General features: G+C 49.3%; 1 protein-coding gene across 1 annotated transcript in view; it reads left to right on the plus strand.

Moving 5' to 3' along the window:
- The window catches only part of LOC128721919 (neural cell adhesion molecule 1), a 73,256-nt gene that overhangs the window by 27,421 nt on the left and 19,592 nt on the right, over positions 1-26,243 (plus strand). The window contains exons 2-3 of the mRNA XM_053815721.1: positions 16,618-16,750; positions 18,041-18,249. Coding sequence (XP_053671696.1) covers positions 16,618-16,750; positions 18,041-18,249 — 342 coding nt within the window. The remainder of the gene's footprint in view (positions 1-16,617; positions 16,751-18,040; positions 18,250-26,243) is intronic.

Consider the following 26,243-nt stretch of genomic DNA (forward strand, 5'->3'; position numbering starts at 1 on the left):
TTCGAGACATTCCTTCGCGCTTGATCCATCTTGGGTTGTTGAAGCAAAGCAAGCCAAAATCTCCTGGAGCTGGAGGACTCGCCCTACTAGACGTGACTCCTTCACCACGATTGGTGCGTTTTACGCGAGGCACGAGATGATTTATCGTGGCGATACACTGAGATTGATTGCGCATTGGCATCGCGTCGTAGCCGCGCTGATGCAAGCAGTCCATCATCCCTAACCGACTGAATCCGCACCCTAGAAGGATGGTGGCCAAAACAGATCGCAAGGAACAGCGCCGGGCTTCTCGAGACCGGTCGGGGATTTAGAGGCGTTCTGGCTCAAACACAACGACACATACACGACAACCTCTCCGCGAAAGCCATCCGAAACGGCTCAGAAGGCACTTAAGTGTGTGCTGGTGCGTTGCATTTGTGCCGCGTTCGACTGCGAAGAGACCATTCGTGAGGTTGTCTTCACGAGAAACGCGTCGAAACGAGCCACACCGGCGTCTGAAACCGAGGCCATAAATTATGCAACGCGCAAGGGAGGTTACAAAAATGGCTTCCATATCTCACCCATCGACGGTGCGACTCGCGCAAGGTTACACGATTTTGAGGGCTACCCCATGGGTCGCGAGAGTTTCGGAAACTTCGTACCGATCGATACTTTCCACAGGCTGGGTGGACGGTTCGCACGAATGCGGTTCGCAGGAAGCTCCAGGTGGGTGCTTCTGTCCCACCCACCAGGACCAGAACTGTCAGCCTCTATCGCGAGTTTTCCTCGCGAAGAAGAAAGCACCCACATTCGCACGCGTGTGCTTAGTCGCGATTGATTATGCCACCCTGTGCGCATATTCGGGTGCCGTCGGTGGCGACTGCCGCTGACAGATGCGTTAGCGTGTGGGTAGTGTTTGTGTCAGTTGAAATTTGCGGAAAGTACGCTCCGTCGCCATGGTAACGAAGCTCAGGTGCTCAGACAGGAGCTTTGGAAAACGCACACGCCGGTTTGTGACAGGCCGGTGACGGATAAAGCTGAAACCTGAATCGAACTCTCATAATTGATCAACGATGGAGACGGTTGCGTCGTGTCGGTCGGCTGGGTGATAAAAACCGCCTGGGTCGTGTTGATAAATTGTATTACTCCGTTGTTTCCGGTCACCGGTATTGTTTCGCCGTCACAGGTGTTCGAAGGGCTCCGATGGGCGGTCTTTGGAAGGGATTTGGTTGGGAGAGCGGGAAATAAAACATCAACCAAAAAAAAAAAAAAAAGAGACAATCGACACCCGCACGTGGCCGGGAGCTTTTGTGTAGGAAATGATTTATTGGGCGGGTTGTACACACATTTGCAGTTGTTTGCATCATTATCTGCCATCCGGCGTTGTGGGAAACCGATTGGTCGGATAGGCGATTGATGAACACATCCTTCGCGAGCCATCACCATCAAATCGGCACCATTAACGCGGGCTTATCATTGTGATGAATGTGTTTGCAATATCGGAACCAGCATGAAATGCTGCGTTTGTGACGTTCTTTACTCAACTCAACGGTTATTGGGCGTTTTTCTATTGCGTTCTTTGCGCACAATTATTGTCAGTTATCGGCAAGTTCCGTAAGCAGCTGATTAGCAAGGCTTTTTTATCTATTCAAACCGGTTTACTGCTTTCGTGAGTGTTGCAATAATTCACAGAATTCGTCATTAAATTTGAGGTAAATCCATGTTGCATAAACCTTCGCCAGAGCCATAATCAATCTCTGGTGACTTGAAGATTAATTCAACTCCCGCTCCCAGAAGCCATTTTACGCCACGCTGATTATCGGAGGCCAATTATCCCGCTCTAGAGGACCCGAGACTCTCCAGGCCATCGGGAAAAGGACACCAGGCTTAAGGCAACAGGATCCGCCAAGAAATCAGCGCACCGTTTGTTTGTGTTTACCGGTCGGATCATGGCTTCCCAAGGCTCATGGCTCCGTTAATCTCGTTCGTGAAGCCACAGTAAACTAGACAAACCTGCATGTGCGTGCGTATGTGTGTTCCGGTTTTGCATGCGAGGATTTTCTCGCTCCATGCCAGAGGGAGTTGAAAGCTCGAAAAAAAAAGGAAGCTAAAATCTTCCCACATGCCCACATGAGTGTGTCCCTCGACGACGGCGACGACGAGGACGAAGGCTCTTATCGGTATCAGGCATCAACCGGCGATGGTATGCCGATGTTTACGCTGATGAAACAAACCAGCGTGGGGTTTTCAGGGCGCACACACCAACCCAGCGAAGGTCTGGCCCGCGTTTGGGGCCTCCGTTTTTACGACACCTGCGCCAGGAGGCTCGCACACGTCTTAGCTTTCACCACGCGAACCAACCCACCATAGACGGGATCATCCCCGGACGTTGCTTATTGAATCGGTCGGTTGTCGGCACGGTGGGCCTTTCGGCTTCGCTTCAACAGGCGCGGCTGATGTGTTTTGCGTTTCTTGTTGATAAAAATCATCCCACATCCGGGTGCCGTGTGTGCCGTGTAATCAGCCCGATCGTCACGCTGAGTGGGCTGAGAAAATATTTTCCTAGCGCATAAACACGATGATAAAATCGATTGCTTTCATCGCTTCTAACGCGTCCGCTTGTGGGTGGCCGGGAATGTCTCGACCAGGTCGACCTGGGGAACCGAAAAAGGTGCATCTCACGCGCCGCTTCACCATTCTGGCTGCGTGCTGGCAGTTGTTATGGCTGCGTTCTGCTCGTAAATGACATCGCCTGTGTGGTGTGATGATGGATTTTGCGGTGATTGGTCCGTGGGGTTTTTCTTTGCCACTCCGCGAGAGGGGTATTTGCCCGTAAAGTGTCGTCCGCAATTCCGGTGGATGGGTATTTTCTTTTCAGCACCCCCGGCAATACCGCACGGGAAAGTGCATCACCATTCACGCCGTTGATTACGGAACCACACAAAAGGCGCAACCCGCAACGGGGCTGGCGTTGGTTCCGTGGCGTCCTTTAATGAGAAAAGAATCACTCGAGGCGACGGCCGGTGTGTGTGTGTGTGTGTGTCGGTGGTCGTCATCCTCGACGTCGTCGTTTGCTTACCGGCGATTGTGCTGCTGATAACGATCTACAACCGCTCGCGCTACTGCCCGGACCATCCACACGGTCATCGAGCGCCGTGCCGTGTTATGTGTTTTATTTTCTTCCCATCGCTTTGATGCACCACTACCGGCTCGCTCACCTGAGCACGAGTGAGAGAGAGAGAGAGAGAGAGAGAGAGAGAGAGAGAGAGCGATAAGCGCTCGCCGGAAAAACGTCGCCCTTATGCGGTCTACCATCAACGGTGCCAACGGTGTGTTTGTGAGTGTCCACCCTTGGCGCGGAAACACCGCTCACACTCGGGTTTCCACGGTTCCGGGGATCAAGAAATACATAAGCCCTCGAAGCTGGCCCCACCCAACCGGAGGGAGGGGGCGGACGATCGAAGCCCTCACAAGGGGACGGCGGAAAACATAAACGTAAAGCCAAAGCACAAATAAATTATCCACACAAGATGAATACGTAATATCTTAATCTTCATCATATTATGTGTTCCGTGAGGGCTTTTCCATCAAGCGGGAGCGGCTTGTTTTTCATGTGACCAGGGGGGCCACGTGTGTGTGTGTGTGTGGGGTGTCCCAAGCCACCCACGTCGGTGTTGGTGTGTGAGCACGCGGATGATGCCCCGGGATCGGTCCTTCGTCCTTTTTTTTTTACGACCGTCAAGCCTTTTATGTGCGTGATTGTGTCATTCCGTCCCGGCACAAGACGCAAGCATTTTCATCGCGGCTCTTATTAGAGCCAGCTGAAAGGACGACGACGACGACCGAGTGCTGGTGGTTGCTTTTGGTGGATGAAGCGACTAAATTGGAGCACCTAAAGAGCGTCAGAATGGATAAAAAACGAAGGCGGAAAAATCTTAATGGCACCGGCTGGCGGGCTCAGTGGGAAGTGTAACGCCCGTGCCACTAGCTCTCTTTCTTTCTCTCTCTCTACCTCTCTCTCTTTCTCTCTCTCACTCTCTCTTCACCTCTCGATGAGCACCTTCTGAAGTGTCTTGGCCTACCCAGCATCCCCGACATTCGGTTTCGGTGGTTTGCCGTGTGTGTGTGTGCGTAATGGAAAATATCGAACGGTCGCGTGTGCGTCGGAGCGAGAAAAGCTCGCATTTATGTTGGTCGCTTTACATTTTCCTCGCGGTTTGTTTTTACGACGCTTACGCGGGGCCAGATTGTTTACACACTACCGGGGAATGTAATACAGCGATTACACGGTGTGGCGTCGGTTGTGAGATGTTGCCATATTTACACCCTTCGAGACGGGCTCGAAAGTCGAACGCGTACCCCAAATGACGAAGCCTTGAATTTTGTGGGCCGTCGTTGGGAAATGACAAATCGACTGCCTGGTGACCGTTCCATTGCCACCCGAGGGAGTGGCTCGATAGTGGCATCGTAATGATCCCCAAAACGATCGATAATGCTCACATTATTATCAGATTGGGTGGCACAAAAGCCTCACCAAGAGAGAGAGAGAGAGAGAGAGAGAGAGAGAGAGTGCGAAAAAAAACGTCCACACAGAGGCAGCTTCCGCTAACGCATAAATGACACTTCTAATCACTGCTTCGATGAGGCATGAAGCTCGAAACTTTTCCCACACGGCTTTCACAACCGCAATCCCGTTGGGGACGTTGGTGTGGAATTTTCTGTTTTTCTTTTTGTCGTTGCTCGTCCTTGGGTCAGTCGATATTTTTTGCCCTTTCTCTCGTGCGCTCTATCGCTTCATCGCATCCTGAAACGGGACCATCCGTCCAGTCGTGTCGTGTCCCGGCCGGAGAAAGGGACCAATCAACGGCACTCATCACCATACGCGAAGGGTGGCGGCCGTGCAATCGCTTAACTTTGTCGCCAACTATACAACAGTTTTGCTGACGCTTCCGATAACATCTCTCGCTCTCGATGGTTCTCGAGCCGGAACCGTTGCGGTGGCCCTCTGTGTCCCGGTCACTTCAAATTACGCATGACTGACGAGCCATTACTGCGGCAAACGGTCGGAGTATTTAAAGAGGACGGTTTGGGATCGTTTTTTTGTCGTTCCCTCGAGTGGCCCACCGGTCGTTCCCTAGACGATGGGGATCTTTCGTGGCCACTTGGCCCGATAGTGTGCCTAGGCAATTCTAATTCAATATTCATGTGACCGTCCGCTGATTGTCGCTTAATTTGCTCGCAAACGGAAAAGTTTTGTTCACTAAGGTTTTTTTGTTCTGGTATGAAAAATGTCCCCAATAAACCGACCTTTAATGGGGCGGAACGCGTTTGAGGTTTTTACGGTATTCTATTAACTTGCTCATAGCATGTTGTTGCTAGATAAATGCTTGAAATATTCGTTCTGAAGTTTTTAAATTATCCATCTTCAAAGCTTGTTTCTAAAGCGCTGTTTTACATTAACCTTCCTCAGACACGTTTTTTGATCGTTTAGTTCAACGTAAATCATGCTCGCACCTTGAAAAATGCGCACACAAATTCAGCAACACTTGCACATAAACGCGCCCGAATGCCTTATCCTAAATGCTCTTCTGAGGGCTGTTGTGTATGTGCTTTTTTTCGAGCATCGAGCCCGTCCTCGTGTAGCATAAGCTGCAGGTGCGTACCAGTTTTGGCTGTCGGCTTAATGCTCGGGATGATTTAATTCCCTTTCATGTCCCACAATGTCATACTTAAACCGGCGGCTCAAGTGGGTGTTCGTGATTAGGAAGAATAAACCGACGCTCGATGTCAAGAGCACATCGAGACAGGCGGAAGCGCCATCAGACGGGGCAGTTTGTTTCATTTTTACTTGAGCCAAGAGCAGGAACAGTGCTTATCACACCCATGCCATGGCGTTTCACGTTCAAGATGGGTTGTTCTGGTAAATGTCGCCCGTTCATACTGTTTTTCGCTTAGTTACGTGATACATTTCCCCTACGCCCACGAGATGCTGCACGAAAATTCTGCTCTCGTAATCAATTCTGTTTGAGATGTGGTGAAAATTACCGCACTATCGTAGAACCATTGAAACGCCTAAAAGTATGCATTCTTCAGTCGGTTGGTTGGACATTGGAAAGTGAAATTAAGAATTTTATTTCCGAGGTATTTCCTGTTTCGTTCTGCAGACTGCAGCCGGCATACAAGTTGTCGTTACTACGACGAACGTCACATACAGTGCTTTTAAATTTTGGAATTCTTGGGAATAAGATTAATTAGCAACCACGCTCAATCATAAACGGACGACACAACTCTTAGACTGGCTCTTGGTAACTCCTGGCTTTCGAGAGCCCTTTCTTGATCAGTCTTTCGTTGTTTTGGGGCTGCATATTAAAACATCAAACCGTTGCCACAGGCAACACATTCAAAAAGTGCGCAAGTTTGAGGAAAATCAATGATACTTTCGTTCGTTTGATTTCGTTTGCTGCATTTGATGATACCAGCAGCACAGACAGCGTAAGCAGGCCTCCAGGCAACAACAGTAAAACTTTGTCAGCTGGTATGTTTGATGTGTTAAACCGATAGCCCTATTTCTTAGAATTGTTGTAGATGGACATTTTGCCTAATTGTTCGTTGAATCCAGTTCCTTAGAACCACTTGGGATACGTTATAAAACACACCCGATGCATTGCAATTCCGGGGATATCCGTCCCGGCAAATCGTTGATGAGCTGCATACACAACCTTGCTTTGCCGAAGCAACACGACAACAAACGTTGGGCTCGAAAACACTGTTGCATTATGGATGAGGAAACTGGAATTGTGGTTGCAAAAATTCAATAACTTCCTCCAACACATGGCCAACACGAAGCTCACCGTATGGCAATACAAGGTTCCCAATTCGGTACGCGATTTGCTTCGACACGCTCCATCTGGCTGTACTGGCTGTCAAAAGCTGTACGATGTTACGAGGCCCTTGCTTCCGGTTTGGCGTTTGTTTCGAGGATGTTTGCCAGAGGTGATGTTGCTACGCCCTCCGGAAAGCTCCGGTGCTGACTTTGAAGGGGAATTTATTTTGATTTCAATCGCAAACAAAATCCTTCAAAATAAATCTTATTTTAACGAGGCGCTGCTTATGCCGTTCGATGTTGCAATCGGAGGGTCTTTTGGATCAAAAATCTTCCCCCCCGTGTAGGTCTGTTTGGCGTCGGCCCGCATTCGAGCCAGGATTCGTTTGTTTTAAGTTGCGCCACTCGTTTCGGCTCCGGCAGCTGCTTGAGCTGGGTTTCGTTCGATAGCACAACGGTGCATAGCTCGCCCCATTTCCATCTCGGATGCTGTGTTTTAAAACGCGATGAGTATGCTTTCAATGCGATTTCCATCGAACCAACGAACACCGCTCGGTTCGTCCTGTGTGCAAAAAGTAGCACCCGGAGCCGGAGGCACTGAAGAAGCCACCCGGTAGCCAGCAATCCCGTTCCGGACAATATTTTGCAACTGGAAACTTCGAAACGAGTGGTCCACCCTTCAGCGTCTCGAAATGCTCCCGGGCATTAAGTGATGCAGGTTGAACGTCAAGCCGTTCGTTTCCGTTCCGTCCTTTTGTGGCGCTTTACTTTGTGGCAAACAAATGGCCTTATCGGTGCGGTGCCGGTTCCAATGCTCGCAGCAGAAAACAATACCAAATAGAATGGAACAATTCAATTTGCGTGTGCTCCAGCGTCAACGAACGGGCTTGTGCTAGTGGGTGTGGGTCAGAGCGACGGCTGGCACGGCCTGCCGGGTAGGTTGAAGGGAAAAGGAAAATTGATTTTCATTTCCCGGCGTTTCCCTCAACGCCGTGTGGCTCGGCAAGCCTTGTGCCAATTTATACACTGCTAACAAAACACAATGTAATGGATTGAAACTGTTGCAAGGATATTTATGCTCGCTTTTCTTTTTTTTCTTTGCTTCGTTTTCCACACCACCAGACGGTGGCATGGCGATTGAATTCTTGCAATTTATCCACGTCGATCTGCCGAAGGTGGTGTAATCTTTTAGTGCAATGATCAAGGGCTTCCTCGATGGCGCTGGTGGCTGTCTTTTCGTAGGGAAAAGCCATCGGTTTTTATTTCGCACAACTGCCTAACAAGCGCCCTTTCTGCTCTATTCGCATGACCAAAGAAAAGGGTTGTGCACTTTGTGCCTTTATTTTTCGAAATCGAATGAAAAAAAAACACACACACTACCAACGCTGCCGGATTGATTTGCTGACGTCAAGTGACTTTGAAGGTAGCCCACCGGCAACCGGTCACTTTGGATAGGCTTCGTTAGCACAGCGCCAACATTTTGGCCATCGCTTTGCCCACCTGAATCAGGCGCTACTCCTTTCGTTCGACATCAATTCGAACCCTCTCGGGGACCCTCCCGGGGGACTGATCAGCATTATTTCATTTTATTTCTGGCCGGTTTTATGTTCATCCCGGGGGATCCCTTTAAAATTAGCCTAATTATATTTTAATTGGATCGTATTATTTCTCGGTACAAAGTTTTGCGCGGGTAGCGCGCTGTCGCTCACCAATTCCCAGCTGAAGAAAGGCTTCAATTTGATTTGCACAGCAACAACAGCAACAAAAAAGCGACCTAAATTGACGGTGGAAATCGACGGTGGGCTGTACGAACCAGAAAGGTACCCACCGCTGACCACGAGGGTCATCGAAAGGTATTACTTTTCCGGTAGACCTTCCACGGTCAGCCAACCGGCCCCAGAATCTCGACGAACGATCGGAGTGAAATATTTTTGCGGGCACAAAAACAACCGGCAACCTCGAAATGGAACGGAATCAAAGAACCAATCAAAACGGGAAATACAAATTTAATTGACCTTACCGGGATCGGCGAAAAAGGCAGCCCGACGGCAGGCCGGCGTGGGAGTCATCCCGGTGCTGCGGTTCGCTTCAAACGATTTGTGTCCTCAATTTCACAGCATCTTAGCCAAAGCGCTTCCGTTGCCCACCGCAACCGATCGGCGGGAAAAGCGGAAATCGATTCAAACCCGGCTTGCCGAAGCGGTGAAAAGGACCGTTACAATCCGCTGCAAAGTCCGGAGCTCCCAGCGGATAATTCCCAACAATTGAGGCTCGGCTTTGGATGAGGTGAAACCAAATCAAACGCTAGAAGGGTAGATGAACTTCAAACGGAAAAAGCGGCCCGGTTTGCTTCGGTTTGTTGTGCGAGATGGCCAGATGGCCGGTAGGTGACGGTCGTTTGATTAGGGTCGTTTAGCTAATCTCTAGTGTTTTATAACTTTAATTTGCTTGAAAACCGTTCACACAAAAACGAACGGCAACTGGGCTCCCGAGGCGTGCCGAGTCGACGGCTTTCGGCGTAACACACTGGGGTTATGGAAATTTAATGCCACACCCTCCCACGTTTGATCGGTATGTTTCGTAAATCGTTGGAAAAACCGGTCCAGCCGTGGTAGTAGCTGGTTTCACGCTTACCATACCTTGCCGGGTGGAGCGATGTGATGGAAATTTATGATAATTTTTACCCAAGTGCTACAAAATCAAGCTAATTTGCTCGTCCTTTCATTCTGCAAAATTCGGAGAGCTTTTATTTTTAAACGTTTCGTAGGCAAAGCCATGAGCCATAATTGTTGCTTCGGAGAAACACACTCCATGAGGCTGATTGGAAGCAGTTTTCTGAACCGCAGTTCTCCCAATCGAAACACTTTCCATCGTTTTAAGTAATGTAAATAGGAAAAATGAGCAAATGACTTTTCGTGCGAATTATTTTGAATGTATGATTCCATTTCAGCATACTTTTTGCTTCGGATTTCGCTATCCATTGTACTAAAGGCTCATTGCTTGAAAAGCTTCATCATTTATTGTTTTTTTTCGCCACCAAAAATTGATAGCTTGTGAGCTTTGCTATTGCCAGGGTTTTGCTGCGGCGTCAGTGCCGTACCATCCACGAATTGTTTCATTGCGGCATGGCATGCTCAGTGTGCCGAGTGCAATTATTTTGTAATCTACAATAACACCCAACTAAAGCTGTGGTATCTCGACAACCTGCGGTCGAAACGGGCCGAATGGCGCTCTGGCATCGAGCATGCGGATCAGTGAACCGAGAAAATGCCACCCGAAATGAAATCGTCCCATTCCAAAACCACCAGCCCCATCGCCGGAAGTTGGGAAAAGCTATTCCCAAACAAAACGCTACCAAAAAAACAAAAAAAACCACAACCAACGTGGCTCCAAATGTCGTCTCCTCGGATCGCCTCCCGGTGCCACACAAGATTAGTTTCCCCTGGTGTGCGGTGGCGCAAACACAACACCAAAATACAAAATAAAAACGAAAAACGTCTTATTTGCTTCCGGTCGATACAAAGCGCACCACCGGAGCGAGGAGGAAAGCCCGTGCGTCGAACCACCCACAGAAGGCAGAGATTATCGTTTCATTCCATTAGATTTGCGCGGAACGACGATCATCGAGTCTCGAGCTCGCAAACTGCACGACGAAACCGACCGATAGAGGTCGCTCCATCGTTCACCGATTAACGAGCGTCTCGATTGCGCGATTTCCTTAGAGTGGCTTGGCTTTCGTCATGCACGTCGTCCTTTTCTAGGACCACCCACCTGTCGGCATTGCCCGTGCCCGGTTGGGGGGGGGGGTGAGTTTTTCACCCCCACCCCCCTCAAATCAATAATTTTTCCGCCCCTTTTTTCTGGCGTTCGCCCACGGCAATCGGACTCGAAGCAACGCCAAACAGTAGCGCTCTGTGTCGTTTTGCTGCAGCTTAGCGCTGTGGGGGGGAAAAAAACTCCCCCCGGTAAAAAGCCCCGGTAAGACAGACAGCAAACGTGTTTGCGGGTGGAAACGTGCGCGAAGCATCCGCTCGATCGCTCGTTCCGAGTATTAACCCACGGAATGGGCGCGCGTTCGTTGAGTGCGCCGTTGGAAATCGAATCGTCGTTCGAAAAATAATAATCGTAATCTTATTTGTAATTTGTCTGCCGTCGCACGGAAAACCAGCGAACGGCGACGGGAGCTGGCAAACACCCACCAACCCTCTTCGGATGAATCGGGAAATGATGCGCAGAAAGGCAGCGATTGGTGCGAGAAAAACGCTTCCACCGTCGCTGAGAAGGGTACCGTTTTCTTATCGCGTTCGACTGCTTTCAATTTCCAACCGGGCGGCTCTTTGCCGCGAAAGAACGCTACGTTGAAAGCACGCAGCAAACGGTTGGGCATCGAGGCACGCGAAGCATATTTCCGTTCATTACCGTTTTCTGGGTGGTGGTTTGCAGCTTAGCAACCGTTTTCGGCGATCAGCATTTCGCAAGAAAGCGTACGCGTTCCACCTCGCAGGGGTTGGAATCAGAAAAGATACGCATCACCGGAAATGCTTGCGAGAGAGGGCGCCATGGGGGTTTTTTCTTCGAAAACGTGGGAGGAAAAATATGTTCACCCGCCACCCATCGGGCGGGTGGATTGGCATTTGGGGTGCAATGCCGTGAAACAATTGCGAGCGTGCAATGAGGCAGACACATTTCACAGTCGACCGAAGAATCGATGACTGCGCGCGGAAATGAGCCGCGATTGTGTCACCGTGTTGGAGCTCAATTTGTGTGCCGGAGGGGCTGTGGGTGGGCACCCGCCGATAATAATCGCTCGTTTGTGGTTTGATAATTTCCATTAGCGGGTCTGCACCGGATTGGACCAGCCAATCGATCACACCAGCGCACCAAAGATAATGCAGGATTTCCCGAGTGCCGATTCGTGCGTCGCAACCCAAAGCGTTTCGATTTTCCATGCACTCAGGAATGGATGCCAGGGTTATCCTTAATAAGGTGGGGTGGTGGTGCGAATTAGATTTTCTCCCGGAGTGTGTGTGGGAGTGTGGTTTTGCAATTGTCGCACGTTTATTCAGTATCGTTTCTAATGCAAATGCAACACCAAGCAATCGGAAGCGATTGGATAATTTCGCGTGACGAGTACGCTTTCGGTCCGCTGGTTTGAGTGATGAGGCCCCGGGAAAAGGATTATCGATCGATCAAATGGGGACTGACGGGCGCAAACGTTCGATGGGGAAATTTTGACTGCGTCAACACGATGACTTTGAGCAATTTATTTCGTTAAGTTAAACGCATCCTGAATAAAAGCGATGCTCTTTATCACGTCGCTTTTGTTAAGCGAATTTTGGTTGCTGGTTTTTCCACTGTTCAGAATCGTCTCTACAGCCTTTTGAAAGCTGTGTTGATTAACGGTAAAAAAAAGTTAAGATCTCGTATTTCAATGACAAAGTAAAGAAAATACTTGCTCCTTTCGATGTGGTCTGATTTACTTTACGTTAGAATTTGGACGAAATGATGACGTAGGGCTTTGAGGCCTAATTGAACTCACGGGCCAATAAAACGATGCGATTTTTCTTCACCCTCCACAAGGGGTTGGCATAAAAAACCCGAAGAAGTCCATCCCTCACCAAAAAGCAATTTTATCCGCCCTCGCTTTCCACGTAGCTGCATCGCCCAACCCGAACCGAAGGTTGGGCCCAATCATTCACAATTACTCATCCAGTTTTTAGTGCAGGCTCATTGAAACCGTCGGTGCAATCCCGGCCATAAATAAACCACGCATCAGCATGTCAATCTTGCCACCGTTTAGGCCGGCCTTTTTTCCAGCCCACGATGGGTGCCCTTTCCTTTTTTTTTGGGGAGCCTAAATTATTTCCCACCGTCACGGTAGCGTCCTTCCTCGAGCAAGGGCTCACGGAATCCCGACCGGCTGCATAATGGAGCAAAGTTTTCTCGTTCGGGGTGGTGCTTTTTTTTTGTTTGCCCCTGCTGTTACTTCCAAACCCACCCGAGTGCTGAGTGCAAGAGATTCTGCCCCGTCATCTGTCGCTTGTGGGGCGTTGGTGGGTGGGTGGTTCCTGGCGTCGTAAAAATCACTGTAATTTCTGTAATATCCTTTGATTGTGCTGGCGGCCGGGATTGTTTCCCATCGTAAACCATCCACCAGGGTTTGGCGCACCAGATGGATTGGTGTGACCAGTCTCACGGGGGTCCGTACGGGTCGGTCAAAATTTGTCCCCTCCCGTGAAACCCCGTGCGGGATAAAAAATGCCCCCCGCCTGCCAGGAAAGTTGATGAGGCTGCTCGGACGAAGGAAATCCTTCTTTTATTGTACCGGTGACGTCAGCATAACTAAACATATGATTCATCGAAACCGGTCGCCGTGCGGGCGTTCATCCGTCTAAATGTCCGTCCGGAGGGTTTGTTCGTTCGTTCGTTTCGTTGTGTTCCTGCGACCTGCGGTGCTGGGTTTGCGGGGGATGAAATTGGGCCGAATTCTGCCCCGTCCATCGATCACGCCGAGGTCGCATACGTTGCTTACCGTCGAGCGTGGGGCGAGCGTTGGATAAATTTGTTATTTCCATTCGGATGTGTTTGCAGGCTGTTTTTTTTTCTTCTCTTTTTCTTCTTTTTCTCTGCTGCTGTAGCCGTTTTATTGCCGCTTAGTTTTGCATTTCCCACGTTCCAGGGTGGGAGGGATTTTTGGGGAATTTTTCATTTCCCTCAACGGCACGCATAAAGTGGGTTCGTTTTGCAAACCACCCATCGTACCCCGTTTGATGGAGCTCAATCATTCACACACAAAAGTACCCTTTTTTTTCAAGAGACGTGCTGGCAAAAGAGAGGCAAAAAAAAAGAAAAAGAAAAACCGTGCAAAACACACCCACACAGATGCGAAGAAAAACGCTTCGCATGATGGTGATCGCGCTTCATGAAGCTATCAAATCGACCGATCGGCACCTTTCCGCGGGTTGCCATGGTGAGCGGTCGAGCGGGCTTATCGAGCCCAAAAACAAATGGCCTACTGGGAATACGCCGCATATCGATATTCAGATCGCGCGGGTCACGCGGGTAGCAAAACGGGTGCAAAAGCCAATACGCGATTGGGGATGCCCCCTTTGATCCGCGTTTAATGAAACTCGGATGGTCGAAAACCCCCGAGTGACAGTGATAGGCCCTCCGTGCACGATTAGACACGGGAAAATCGGCTAAAGAGGGTTGAATTCGTAGGGCGGGGGGAGAAAAATAGCCAATTGCCTAGCAATCGAGCGTCGCGAGCATTTGCGGGTTTATGTTGGTGGTGCATTTTTATGTCCATTTCAATTTGGGGCTTTTCGGTTCGGATGTTCGCATTCCGATTGAACTGTTTGACCGGTTGGGATGGTGGGGGCTTTTTGGTACGCTAAATGAACTGAAATGCTTGTTTTATTTGTTTTACATGCCGCTGTTAGGCTTTACAACTCCTGATTGCTTTTTCGTAGCATCGTGTTTCGTCAACTGAAACCCGTTGCAAAAGGTTCACGTGATGCAAACGACGCTGTTTGGCTGAAAAGAATGCTGTTACACAAAACAGGGGTCCAGGCAAAGAAAAATGTTCAGGTAAATATTTGTCTAGAATTGAGGAGCAAATTAAACACTGTTTCGTCTACACTGCATCCCAATAATAAGTGAGCGAAATGAAGCGTTTGAGCAGATTGATTCGGTAAATAATCACGGCAAATCAATCAATACATCGAGTCTTGATCGGTTTTGATCATTGTTTCAATCAGCACGTCCCATCGGCACAAAACACACTATAGCAATGTGAAGCTCAGGAAGTAAACGAGAGCGATTGTTTGACGGATAGCTGCACCATGCGTTGTTTGATTTCATACTGCTGCAGAAATGCATTAGCTTAAATGAATCAACAATAAACCTTCTCGATGCTCCTCTATGCAAAAGGGAAAGGTTTACTTTTCGGGCACTTTAGGAATGGTACTTTTCATTAAGCTTCTCGTGCCTTTTCTAATCACAAAAAAACTTGCTTTTCAAGCCATCAATTGTATTAGTAATGCCTTGCATATTCTGAAATACAAACGCTATATCAAAAAGAGAATTTTTGTAATTCAGTCAATAACTTACTAATAAAACCATTAAATGATGCATTGCAGTGATAAGCCCGAGTATGTTCCTAAGCAATTACCATCGTTTGTCTGTTACTACTGACGCATGGTTTTCAATGCAAAGTAAAACAACTCCCTGCAAACATCACACGCACCGATATCCTACCACGACAGGGCACCATTCCAACAGCCATCCAACAAAAGCAATCCCATCCCGTTGCGGATCCATCGCACCGGTGAACGTGCAGCGCTTTTCGAGAACCACAAAATTAGCTCCCATTTAATCTAGCACCCGAAACAGCGCTTCAAACTGACCCGTTTCGCGCTAAACAACAACCGGCGAAAGGGTGAAATTCAGACATTCCGTTTTTCCCAGACCGGCCCGACCCGACTGGAGATAAAAATCCCTTTTTCGAAACGCACTCCGGGTTGCCGGGAACTTCGCACAAACCCTTTCGCCCCATCAGGAGGTAGCCACACGAGGGTTCGAAGTTCGAAACCACACGCCGTACTGCCGGACGTTTTGGCTGGCGCAGTGTTAACGGCACATCAGCCGATGTTATCCCGGCCACGGCCAACCAGGCTTCCGACGTGACGCAGCCGGATCACCGTTACAGCGGTGTTTCTCTCTTCTTTTTTTTTCTTTCGCTTCGTTTTGCACCGTTCAACCACCCACCCACTGGTTAGCGCACGATTCCGACAGCGCGCTTGCACGGGATAAGCCCGGGTAACAAGGATCACGTACCGTTCACGTGCGTTCAGGTCGAACTCGGCTCCGTTGGGTTTTCTTTTTGCTGTATTTGTTCGCCATTTTTTTTCCACCCCAATGTCCCTTTTTCGAAGCGCCGGCTTGAGCCCACGATCCGTTCTCGCTCACACATTCATTACGCGGCACATTCTGCCGGCAGAGGGCGACACAGTGTCCGCTTCCGGAATCCGTGTATCTTCATTCGGCACTCAATGAACCTTTTGAGGTGGGAACCGAACCGAAAACCCATCCCCCTGTCGATGGACCGAGGCCGGGGGTTGCGCCGAATGGTTGGGTCCATTTTCATGATTTCGCACGCCATGCCCGATCCCGGAAACTCGATCCCGGTACGGTGAACGCAAACCGGAACGAACCCCGGGACGATTTGTGGCAGTAAACGATGGCCGGCGTTGGCGTTCGGGTGTGGCTCTCCGTTTTTTTTGTCCTTGTGTTCGTGTGCCTTTCCTGTTGTTCTGCCCTGGTCACATGCCCGAACGCTGAATATTCATTTGCGTTTGCTGCCGTGTGAATCTTTTATCTCCAACCCAACCGACCGGGGTGGCACGGGAATGAAACGGAAAAACAGCCTCCCCGAGTCAGAAAAGAAAAAAATCATCATTCCACACTCACACGCACGGGGCACAGGGAATTAAGACCACCAACAAGACAGGGATTTTCCAGCGCTAGCCAGCGAACGGGGGAGGCCAACAATCGGATGTAATATGCATAAAGCACGCAGCCATCGGTGGGTGGGTGTGGAAATAAATAACAAAAAAATATATCAACACGACGGACCGACGGCCGCCCGAGGCGACGGTTTCATTTCCGATGGCGCATCCCAGCCGGATATCGGCAAACAGTTGACAAAAATATTGACATAAATCCTGGAACGCGTCGTTCGTCTGTCGGTTCGCATCAAACGGCACTAACGTGTTCTCTCTCTCTCTCTCTCTCTTTCTCTCTCTTTTTCACAGTTCCTGTCGTGACGATGGAGGCGCTCGTCGGCGAGACAATCTATCTGCCGTGCAACGTCAGCACGCACGAGCCGGGTGACAATGTCGTGCTGGTCCTGTGGTACCGGGAAGATAAAGGATCGCCCATATACAGGTAAGCCGATTATGCGCTCCCGCGTTGCGAGTGAAAAGTGACTCTCGCCTGGCAAAGGACGTGAGCATTTCGATTCGGTAAAGTGAAAGTAGGAAAGAGAAAAATAAAAATCAACCCGAATTAGAATCCGAAACCCAAACAGGCGCATTTTGGAGAGGAGATCGATGGAATGGGCGTTAGAGGACGCGGTGCACAGGAATCAAAGGAAACAGTAGCAGCAGCAGCAGCAGCAGGATTGCGAGAGCAGACGTTCTATGCATGGCTCACTGGAAATAGGAGAAGCATTCTTTTTTTTCTTTCCTCACACGGTAGTGAAGCTCGTAGGGTTTCCGTTCCGAACAGGCGCATTACTCTAATTAGTTCGGGCTTAATGCGGGCTTATCCTAGTAGAGCGAGCTCATGCTAATCTTCGTCTGGTTTGGATCGAAAATCATGCATGACAGTGATGAGATAAAGTTGATTTTTTCCAATAGAATTCTAATGAATAAGACGTCTGTTGCTAGCGGGAAACAAAGTTAAAAAATCGATCATAGGCACAAAAGCCATAGACTTCAATGTGCGCGTGTTTGACGTATAACAAATAACCCCCAAAACGCTTGTTTCCCCAGTCCCTCTTTTTGTACATCCCTCGAGCATTGTCCTCCCAAGTCGTGAAAGACAAAAACACCCGCAAGCAATGAAAGAAAGCAAGCAAGAAGAAAAAAAACACGCCACGAAATATGCTGTAACCAGAGGCGATTGCTCGCTGGAAGCAAACGCGCCGCACGCAAATGCGATAAGTCGATCGAAATAACGCACCCAAAACCCAGGGACGACATCGCATCGACATCTGGAGCGTGTCGACAATACCTCCGGTTCGGTTCGCAATGCCATTTTGCAACACTTCAATCAATTCTTCATCAATTATGCAGATCATTGGAGATCGGAGATGTTCTTGTTGTTCTCGCGCGCCCATTTGGGTGTGGCTGGGTGTTTGCGCCGAAGCGCTTGGACGACGACCGTCTTTGTCGAAGACGCGAATAAATAATTCATCGCCCTGGCAGCTTGGCCGCTTTTTTTATGATTATTTGCGACACAAACGTACCCGGGTACTCGCACTCGACGTTCAAATCGCGGCGTAAGGCGTGAAAATCGCTCCAAACATCGCGCGAAAGCTCGATCGTCTCATCGAGAGGCCGTGTAGAAATTGTGACATCTTCGACATCGTTGCCGCTCCAGAAGGGTGTCTGTATTTCCCCGAACGTTCTTGAATGCTTCAGCTAATGGATGGAATTTCCTTTTCTTCCACAGTGCGGACACGCGAGGACGTGACGTGTCGTCGGCTAAACGCTGGTCGGACGACTCCATGTTCGGCGATCGCGCCTACTTCCAGTTCGAGAAGGAACCGGCCGAGCTGGCCGTGCAGAATGTCCGCGAAACCGACAGCGGCATGTACCGGTGCCGGGTGGACTTTATCGTAGCGCAAACTAGGAATAGTGTCGTAAATCTAACAATAATCGGTAAGTGATGGAAGATTTAAGCACCCCGATTTCGCGAGTGCATTGAATGCAGGCGGAGAGTTTCCTTCGCGCTCAAGGGTCGTTGAATATTACACGATGCAAAATGCCGCCTCCAGCATGCCTGCTAAAGTGCTCCCCAAACGGGATGATCCGTTACCCGGCGTGGTGGATTATCCTTCCACAAAAACCCATCTCGAGTCGGGCTCGGTAGGGCAAATATTAGCATTGTGTTCGCATCGGCACGGGCGAACTGGGGGCGCATTTATTTATTCATATTCTCCTGCATATTTCAGCCGGAGTTGCTTCACCCAGCCCGGTTGCACTCGCAGGATAACCCAAAACTAGGATCCGTTTCTTTTCTTTCTCAACGAGCAAGGCTCGAGATGTGGCCCGTTATCGTTTCCCAAGCGGGTGTTTCGGGCAAACTGCCGGAAAATCGATAAAGTAAACGATTGGCACGCCAATCAGAAATGGCCGCACGGCGTTACGTAATATCGGCGATTCAATCCAACGAAGCCAACTAACCAACTACGGTGGGGTTGTAGGTTATTATCTTTCGAACCGATTCATAGTGGAGACAAACTTCATCAATAATATTATCCAGTTTGAAGGTACATCGGCTTTGTGTAAATGTGTCTGATGAACAATTCTTTTTAAGCAACTGTAATCGATAGGCTTTTAAAATTTAAACCATATGTAAAACATGCTTATGATGCCTTTTAAGTTATCTACTGAACTAATGATAATTTGATATCGAATTCAATCATGACAAAACAGTGCTTCTTGTAAGCTCAACTAAGAGTGGTTTATTTTATCTTCTTGAATGATTTTGGTTATCTTTAAACAATGTTTCCAGATAGAGTCGACGAAACAGATACTGTTACGAATAGTGGGGCAGGTTATGTTTACCCAGAAAAAAACATATAAATCAACGTAAACAGATTACTCCAGCAATGGCGTCTTGTAACTAATAGTCGGATAGATTGTCAGGATGCACTAGATTGACGGCAAACGCTTTTCTACACTCGCGTTCACCTCAAATTTGTCCGATTCTTGTTTTTCCAGGACTTGTTGTATTAGGTCATCGAAAGCAAAGATCAATTGACTCGCTTTGTCGTAGTTTCGTATGGCTGAAGGTCAACTTCTGCGAACAACACGCACAAATGCCGCCAAAATGATAGAGCTAACCGGCATTTAATCGCTTCCAGCAGCTCCTCTGTGCTATCGAGTGCGAATCAAGCACGCCTCAATGGCACCGATTTAATCGGTCTCCACCGGGTCGGGCTTTATCCGGGCGAACGATATAAATCACCACGGGGCCGCGAAATATTCCCCCTGACAGTTTGGCAGTTCCTTCCGGTCGGTGCTTTCTTCCCACCAGCACCGTTTCCTGCTCGCCATTTCCACGCAGCATGTCCGTTCCGGGAAAAGCGGCTCTTGGCGCTGATTTCAGCCGGTGCCGCGGCGATGATTAAATATAAATCAGAATCAATAGCACCGCTTGTACAGCGTGGCATTTAAACTGCTCGCGCTTTACGCCCCATCGGGGACCAATTTGAAAACGGCAACCGTTGAACTGGCCAGCTCCATTCATGGGCCGCCGCTTCTCCGATCGAGTCGATGAGCTTTGCCACTTATCGGGCGGGCAGGACGAAAGGACATATAACTGATAGTGAACAGAAGCAAAAAAATACACAAACAACGATGACACGTCGAGTGCGACATTAAACGGCCCAAAACAAATCATAAACCAGCGTACCCCTTGTGAGGGAATGTAACGGTTGAAGGGGATCGCGATGTCCTTGGCTTTATGAGCCACCGTGGACGCTCGTTATCGAATCCTCGATGGGTTTCGATTGGGGACGGTTACGCGATGCGATGGAGCAATCATATCATCGTTCGAGCACGGTACACGGTTGGTCGCAAAAAAAAGTCCTCCCAAATTGACATCTTGACGACCGGACGCCACTCGATGCGTGATGCTTCAGATGGATTAGGGTCGTCAAGACTCACCCGTACGTCTCGTTGGTTGACATTATGTCACACCCGTCAGTTCACACACATATTCCACGCCTCAAACAGTCCCGAGCGGTGGACTGTGAATGTGGTGGTGAGAAGAGAAAAAAAAGTGTCCTTCTCGGACCTCGGAGCGTACATCCTTGAAGCTGTGAAGCCACAGCCCAGCCTGAGAGTGGATGAAATTGGCAACGATGCTCGTTACGCTCGCCATCTACGCTCTAGTGGGATAAAAGATTGATATTTTTGTGTACCAACCACGCACCTCGTGTGTACCCCGGGGCACTTGGACGTGGAACAGATTTTTCGCACACCGAGCAAACAAGTAAATACGTGCGCCCCATTTGACTGAGGCTCTCACGAGCGCGTGTGTGGGGAAAAAAAACTAGCGCGCTCTTGTGGTGGAAAATGAAACCACGCGTCACGTGATGTCTAGCGCTTCTCACAAAACGCGATCCCCAAGGGCACGCGTGCAGCTGTCTGGGAAGGTTGGAAACTCTATCGAACGTGTGTGTGTGTGTGTGTGTGTGACCAGACACATTGTGCCGAAGGAAAAAAGGGCCCACACCGGGCACCGAAAGCAATGCGTAACCTGCTCCTGGTTAAGCTACAACGTTCCATCGCCATGACGAACGGTACAGGTGTGCGATGGAATTTCACGCACAGTCACTGCGCGTTCCAGGAAAATCACTGAAATGGATAAAATTACATCAGAATACCATTACGCCACGGTCCGCTATTGAAGCAAATGTATTGAGATAACAAATCATTCATAATCTAATTTATCGCAACATCGGACGCGTGATTGAGCCGACTCACGCCCGCTGGATGCGATCCCGTTTACATCGCCCACTGGACGGATTGAATCGGTTTTCACGCGCGCGTGTGTGTGTTTGTGTGTGGAAATTGTATTCCCACGCCGGCGGCCAATCGGTTTTCACCGAATCCCGTTCGACCCGTTCCGATGCAAAGCCTCGGACATTATTGGATTCGATTCACGATCTCGCAACCGACAAGGGCGTGATGTCTGTGGACTGGAATGCGCTGAATGGCACGTTAAATACCGGCCCAAAACCCACGACCACTGGGTGGAACTCCTGCAGCAGTGTAATTTCAATGGAAAGTGGGCACGATTGCATCTGTAAGCTTGCCGGTGCCGGTATCCTGCGACCGATAATGGATAATGAATTAGTCCCGGTAACTTGCCGTACCTGGTGGTTTGTCTTACCGCAAGGACTCGTGGGCAACCGATTGAATTCGACGTTCTTCCGTCGGTGTTTGGATCGTGTATCGAGTGGATGATGGGTCCGGCAGTGTTATGCATTAAAATGATGAACAAAGTCACCGAAAGCGTCCCATCACTGACCCGATGAAGTCGTCCTTTGACGACGGTTCCAATACGTCAATGTCATTCGAGGGGAAAGGATTTTTTTTCTGCTGAAACCGAAATCATTCCAGCACCTGGAGAGTGTTGCACGTTCACCTTCTTGTCGATTGAGTGGTTTGGCCTTTTTGTTTTTTTAAATCAACAGGCCATTTCCCAGAAGCTCGCTCAATTTTTTTTTTGTCAGAAGGACAGGACTGCGCGAGTAGCTGAAATGCGTCGAATACATCGTGGGCTGTTTGAAATGATGTACCTTGAAGGAATAGCGATTGGGGTTTTCAGGGTGAATTAATTAAATGATGTCCTGAAGGAAATATTTCATAGACTGTAACGTGCCTTTTTCCATCGTTCATTGATTGGTTGAATCACTTCAGAAGTTATTTCTTGATTCGTTTCTCCAGTAAACGGGATTCCAGTCGAACGGAACATCGTTCCCCTTTCGTATGCAACGGTGGGGCTTCATTTGAAATCGATCCCCTGAATGTGCTACACATTTTCAAAAGTACCACCAAGGGGCCGTTTGTGTAATTGATTTTGGCTCCCTTCGCCCGGTACGTGTAGCATGCGCCCATTTCGCATCGTTCTCGATCGTGCAGCCAACCCTCAAAGTGGCATTTCAATTTTACTCACCCAATCTCAGCGCACACAGCATCGTGACACAAAAATCGGCATCACTCACCAGAGACCGATTATGCATATCTCGAGCGACCCGCTAAAAACCACCCCTCCCCCCACCGGAAGCATCCCTGCCAAAGGGGAAGTGCCCGAGTTCTCACCCCCATCTGGCAAAGGAGCGTGTGCTTTAAACCGTTCCTCTTAAATCGATTCCTGAACGCGCGCGTCCCGGGAACAGACATAAAAACGGGCATATTTATCGAGGGGAAGTGTTCGGTGACATTTGCACCCAGCTCGAATGAAAACGCTAAAATGCGCGCGCTTCGAAGGCGACAAAAGGAACCGAAGCCACTGAATATTAAGGCATCGTGGGTGTGAAGTGATGTTGAGGGAAATAAAAATAACCTAAACCGTTTAACAAACACACACACACGGTGAGGCCCGGGAGCAATCTGCAGTCTCGCGCAACACAACGCATCAATATGGTTCCTTGAGAGTCCTTGAAGCCTCGCCACCTTCCGGTGATGCGCGTTGGCCGGTCCCATTACAAGCGTGGGCGGAACCAGGCTTCACCTGAGGTGGTTCTTAGATAACCTTTTAAAGTGGAAATTTATAACGTAATAATGTGAGTTTTGTTATTTTCCACTCCCGGCGGGCGTCCTTTTTGCGTCACGTGGTTGCTGGCTTTTTTCTCGAGACGGTTTGCTTGCCCGCCGGTAAGGCTTTCTTGATTTTATTTAACGATGCCCACTCGTGGCGTCAGCGTTGTCAGCCCGTGCCTGAAGCCGACGGACCGACGGCCGCACACAATGTCATCAAGTCTACGGTCGGTGTACCGTAAAATAGTGGACTTTATTTACCTCGCTCTCTCTCGTTTTATTATCTTTCAGCACGGAAAGCCTTTGCCAGCTTGGCCAGTGCTGGCTCGATTGACCTACGAGCCGTGCTTCAGCCAAGCGAGACGAGGCCAGATAAATCACACCCGGGCTGACCAATTATTGGTTGCTGTGGGTTGTTTCGGATAGAAAAGATGGCCGTTTGGAGCTTCTTTTGCCGGTGGTTCTTGGTGTGTGTGTGTGTGTGGTTTATTCTTTACACTTTAGTTCACGAGTGATTCAATTGCTTACGCTTCCATAGCTTGCACGATAGCGCCTGATGTCGGTGTCCTGATGGGGCAATTAAATTTACACGAAATCCCTGAATCCTTCAAAGCATCCCTCGCCGTTAGCCGAAACCTGTCAACCTACGCAAGTTTTAACGCCTCATCATGCCACGGTGCCGATAATTGCATTTCCGCACGCCCATGGAAGCAAGGCGCATTTTGTTCCAAACATTTGCTCCTTCATTATGCTGACAATTCCCAGCGAGGGTCCGCTCGGCGTGGAAAGTTTTGTGCCCCCTAGCACTCGGTATTGCTCCGGGCGGAATAATTCTACGCCAGCGTTTGGCTTCTACCGGAGCCCTGCATTCGGTGTGGCGTGGTTTGCGTAGAAGGACAACACGCGCGCGGGAAAAGCCACTTTCGAATGGTTTCGGTACGACGGTGGAAAACTCCCTCGAGGGAAAAAGCGCCACAAAGCTTCCAACCAGCGCGGCGCAGTAACAACTTCGAGTGCGACGAAAATGTTCGTCCCTGTTCCGGCAACCCTGGGTCGTCCGGTCCCCACGCCCGGAACAGGTCTTTGGGGGGACGGGAGTTTGTACCAAACGACGAAACGACAGACAAACAGCTTCCTTTGCTTCGACCGGATCGGGTGCACTAATCGCCGTGACCTCAAACTTTTCTACTAACGAGCGCTGACCGTTGTTCAGCTTCCCGAGGCCCTGGCCCTGGGTGGAAGGTAATTGGAACTAGGGACACTGCTGCAAATAATCATCTCATTCAACAGATCGATTTATGTTAAATTGATTATTTGCCCATCTCGTTCCCAGTGTTTCCCGTGTAAACGGAACGGAGAAAAAAAACAGGCTCTCACCACCCCAGCAATCATATCCTTCTCTCTCTCTCTCTCTCTCTCTCTCTCTCACTCGTACTCCCTCCTTGATCTCGAGGAACTTCGACATTGGGAAAACGATTTGTTTTTCCTACCCTTTCCGGGGGAAAAACGATGCCCCATGGAGGGCGAACTCTAATGGAAGGAAAACATCACACCGAACCGGTAGGATTGATTGATCCCGGCCGGCGAATGCACTCTCCATCGGCGAGACCATTAGGAAGGAAACATCCCTTCCAAGGCACAACCCCACGGGCTCGTGTGGTAAAGTTAAGATGGCCCCGCGGTTGTGTTGTCTCCGACGGGCCAGAAGTTGGTCGCGATTGTTTGCGCTCGCAGGATAACGACCAAGCGGACAAGCGTGGGAAAGCGAGTGAGAGAGAGAGAGAGAGCGAGAGCGAAAGAGAGAGACAGAAAAACACGTCATCTAACGCATGGGGCAGAAAATGGCACCACTCTAGTGCCAAGGGATTGGGATCGAAAAGGGCTAGCAGCTCCCAGGGAACGTCGTTCCATTGACGATTGACCTCGTCCTTTGGGTGAGCCACGTTGGCATTAGCGCCGGGTCTTTCCCGGTAATGTGGTACACCAACATCGACATCGTCCCTTTTTTTTCCTCCTGGTGTGTGTATGTGTCCCACCGGGACGATGGGAAAACAATCGAGGCGTGGGAATGTTCGACCAACCCGATGGGTGGACGTGTGCTTCGGGATCAACGGTCAAACGCATGTTTCTTGACGCTTCTGTTAACAAATCGAGCGCCCCAGCTCCGGTCTCGGTTGGGACACACTTTGAAATAGATTCTGGCGCGGTATCGGACGTGATAAATGTTATCTCCGATTGCCAGTTTGACTGCACGGTTGTTCGCCCCGGGTTTGGCGTGCTTAGATGCCTTAAGTAGGTATCGTTCGCGTAGCAGCTGGCAGGAAACGACAATTTTGCCCCCATTTTGAATCCACAGATGGAATCGGAGCAGAAAAAAAACGGGCCACTTCGATCGATTTCGATAAATAACCGCACGCCTATTCTCTATTATCGAAACGGGGTTGGTTCCCGAGCGTGTTACGCCCAGCTCATGGGTGAAACAAATTCGGAAAATTGTGAACAGCCCTCGGCTCGACGACGAGGTATGAAAAATGATGGTGAGACATTACTCACGGCAGAAGCGAGAGGATCGATTTCACAAAAAGGGATTTATTCAAAAACCTTCTTGGGCGCACTTAGTTTACCGTTGTATCTAAAAAACATCGTTTGATTGGATTTTTGTTTTGTTCTATAGTGAAAATGAATTGCTAGACAGATAAACGAAGCATCAAATCCACTTATCTGATGCGTAGAAGAAAGGATATGAAAAATCAGCACAAAACGATCTTGAGCAGCAGTTGGATTTTTTGTTTTCAAAATGACTTTCATCGCCAATAATAATCCATTGTCTTTCACGTACAGCTTTATCCTCCACCGTTCATCGCGCTGGTGTTCATTTCGGGAAATGAAAATGAAATACCCGTCCTACAAACGTAACTTAGCAGCGTCATTAACTCGCGCTTCGGGTTCATAATAGCACGCTCGTATTGTTTGAAGATTTATTTGACTTCGTCTGCTCAGCTGGGCAGCTTTGCTAGACGATCGGTCTCATTATCAGTTGCCTTTCGCCTTTGCCAGCACTATTCAACTGTCGGTCTTCGACAATTCGCTCTCACTTCCAACCGCGCACCGTCGCATGGCTCGCAGGGAAAGTGTTTTCCGCGCGAAACTTTTACCACATCACGCAACCGAGGAGTGCCGAGTGGAGGCGAATAATCGAATGCCTTACAGAAGGACATCTGAGATCTTGCAGGAAAAAAAAATCTCAACCCTCACCGGCTGGCGGATGGAAATAAAAAAAAAACTTTTAATATGTGATTCACGACAACTGTGCCCTTCTCTTCGCCTTGGTCGATTTGTTTGTTGCCCCCTTGGGTTCCTTAAACTCGCTTTGTTTCTTC

This window comes from Anopheles nili, chromosome 2 (assembly GCF_943737925.1).
Source record: "Anopheles nili chromosome 2, idAnoNiliSN_F5_01, whole genome shotgun sequence".
Taxonomy (NCBI): Eukaryota; Metazoa; Arthropoda; class Insecta; order Diptera; family Culicidae; genus Anopheles; species Anopheles nili.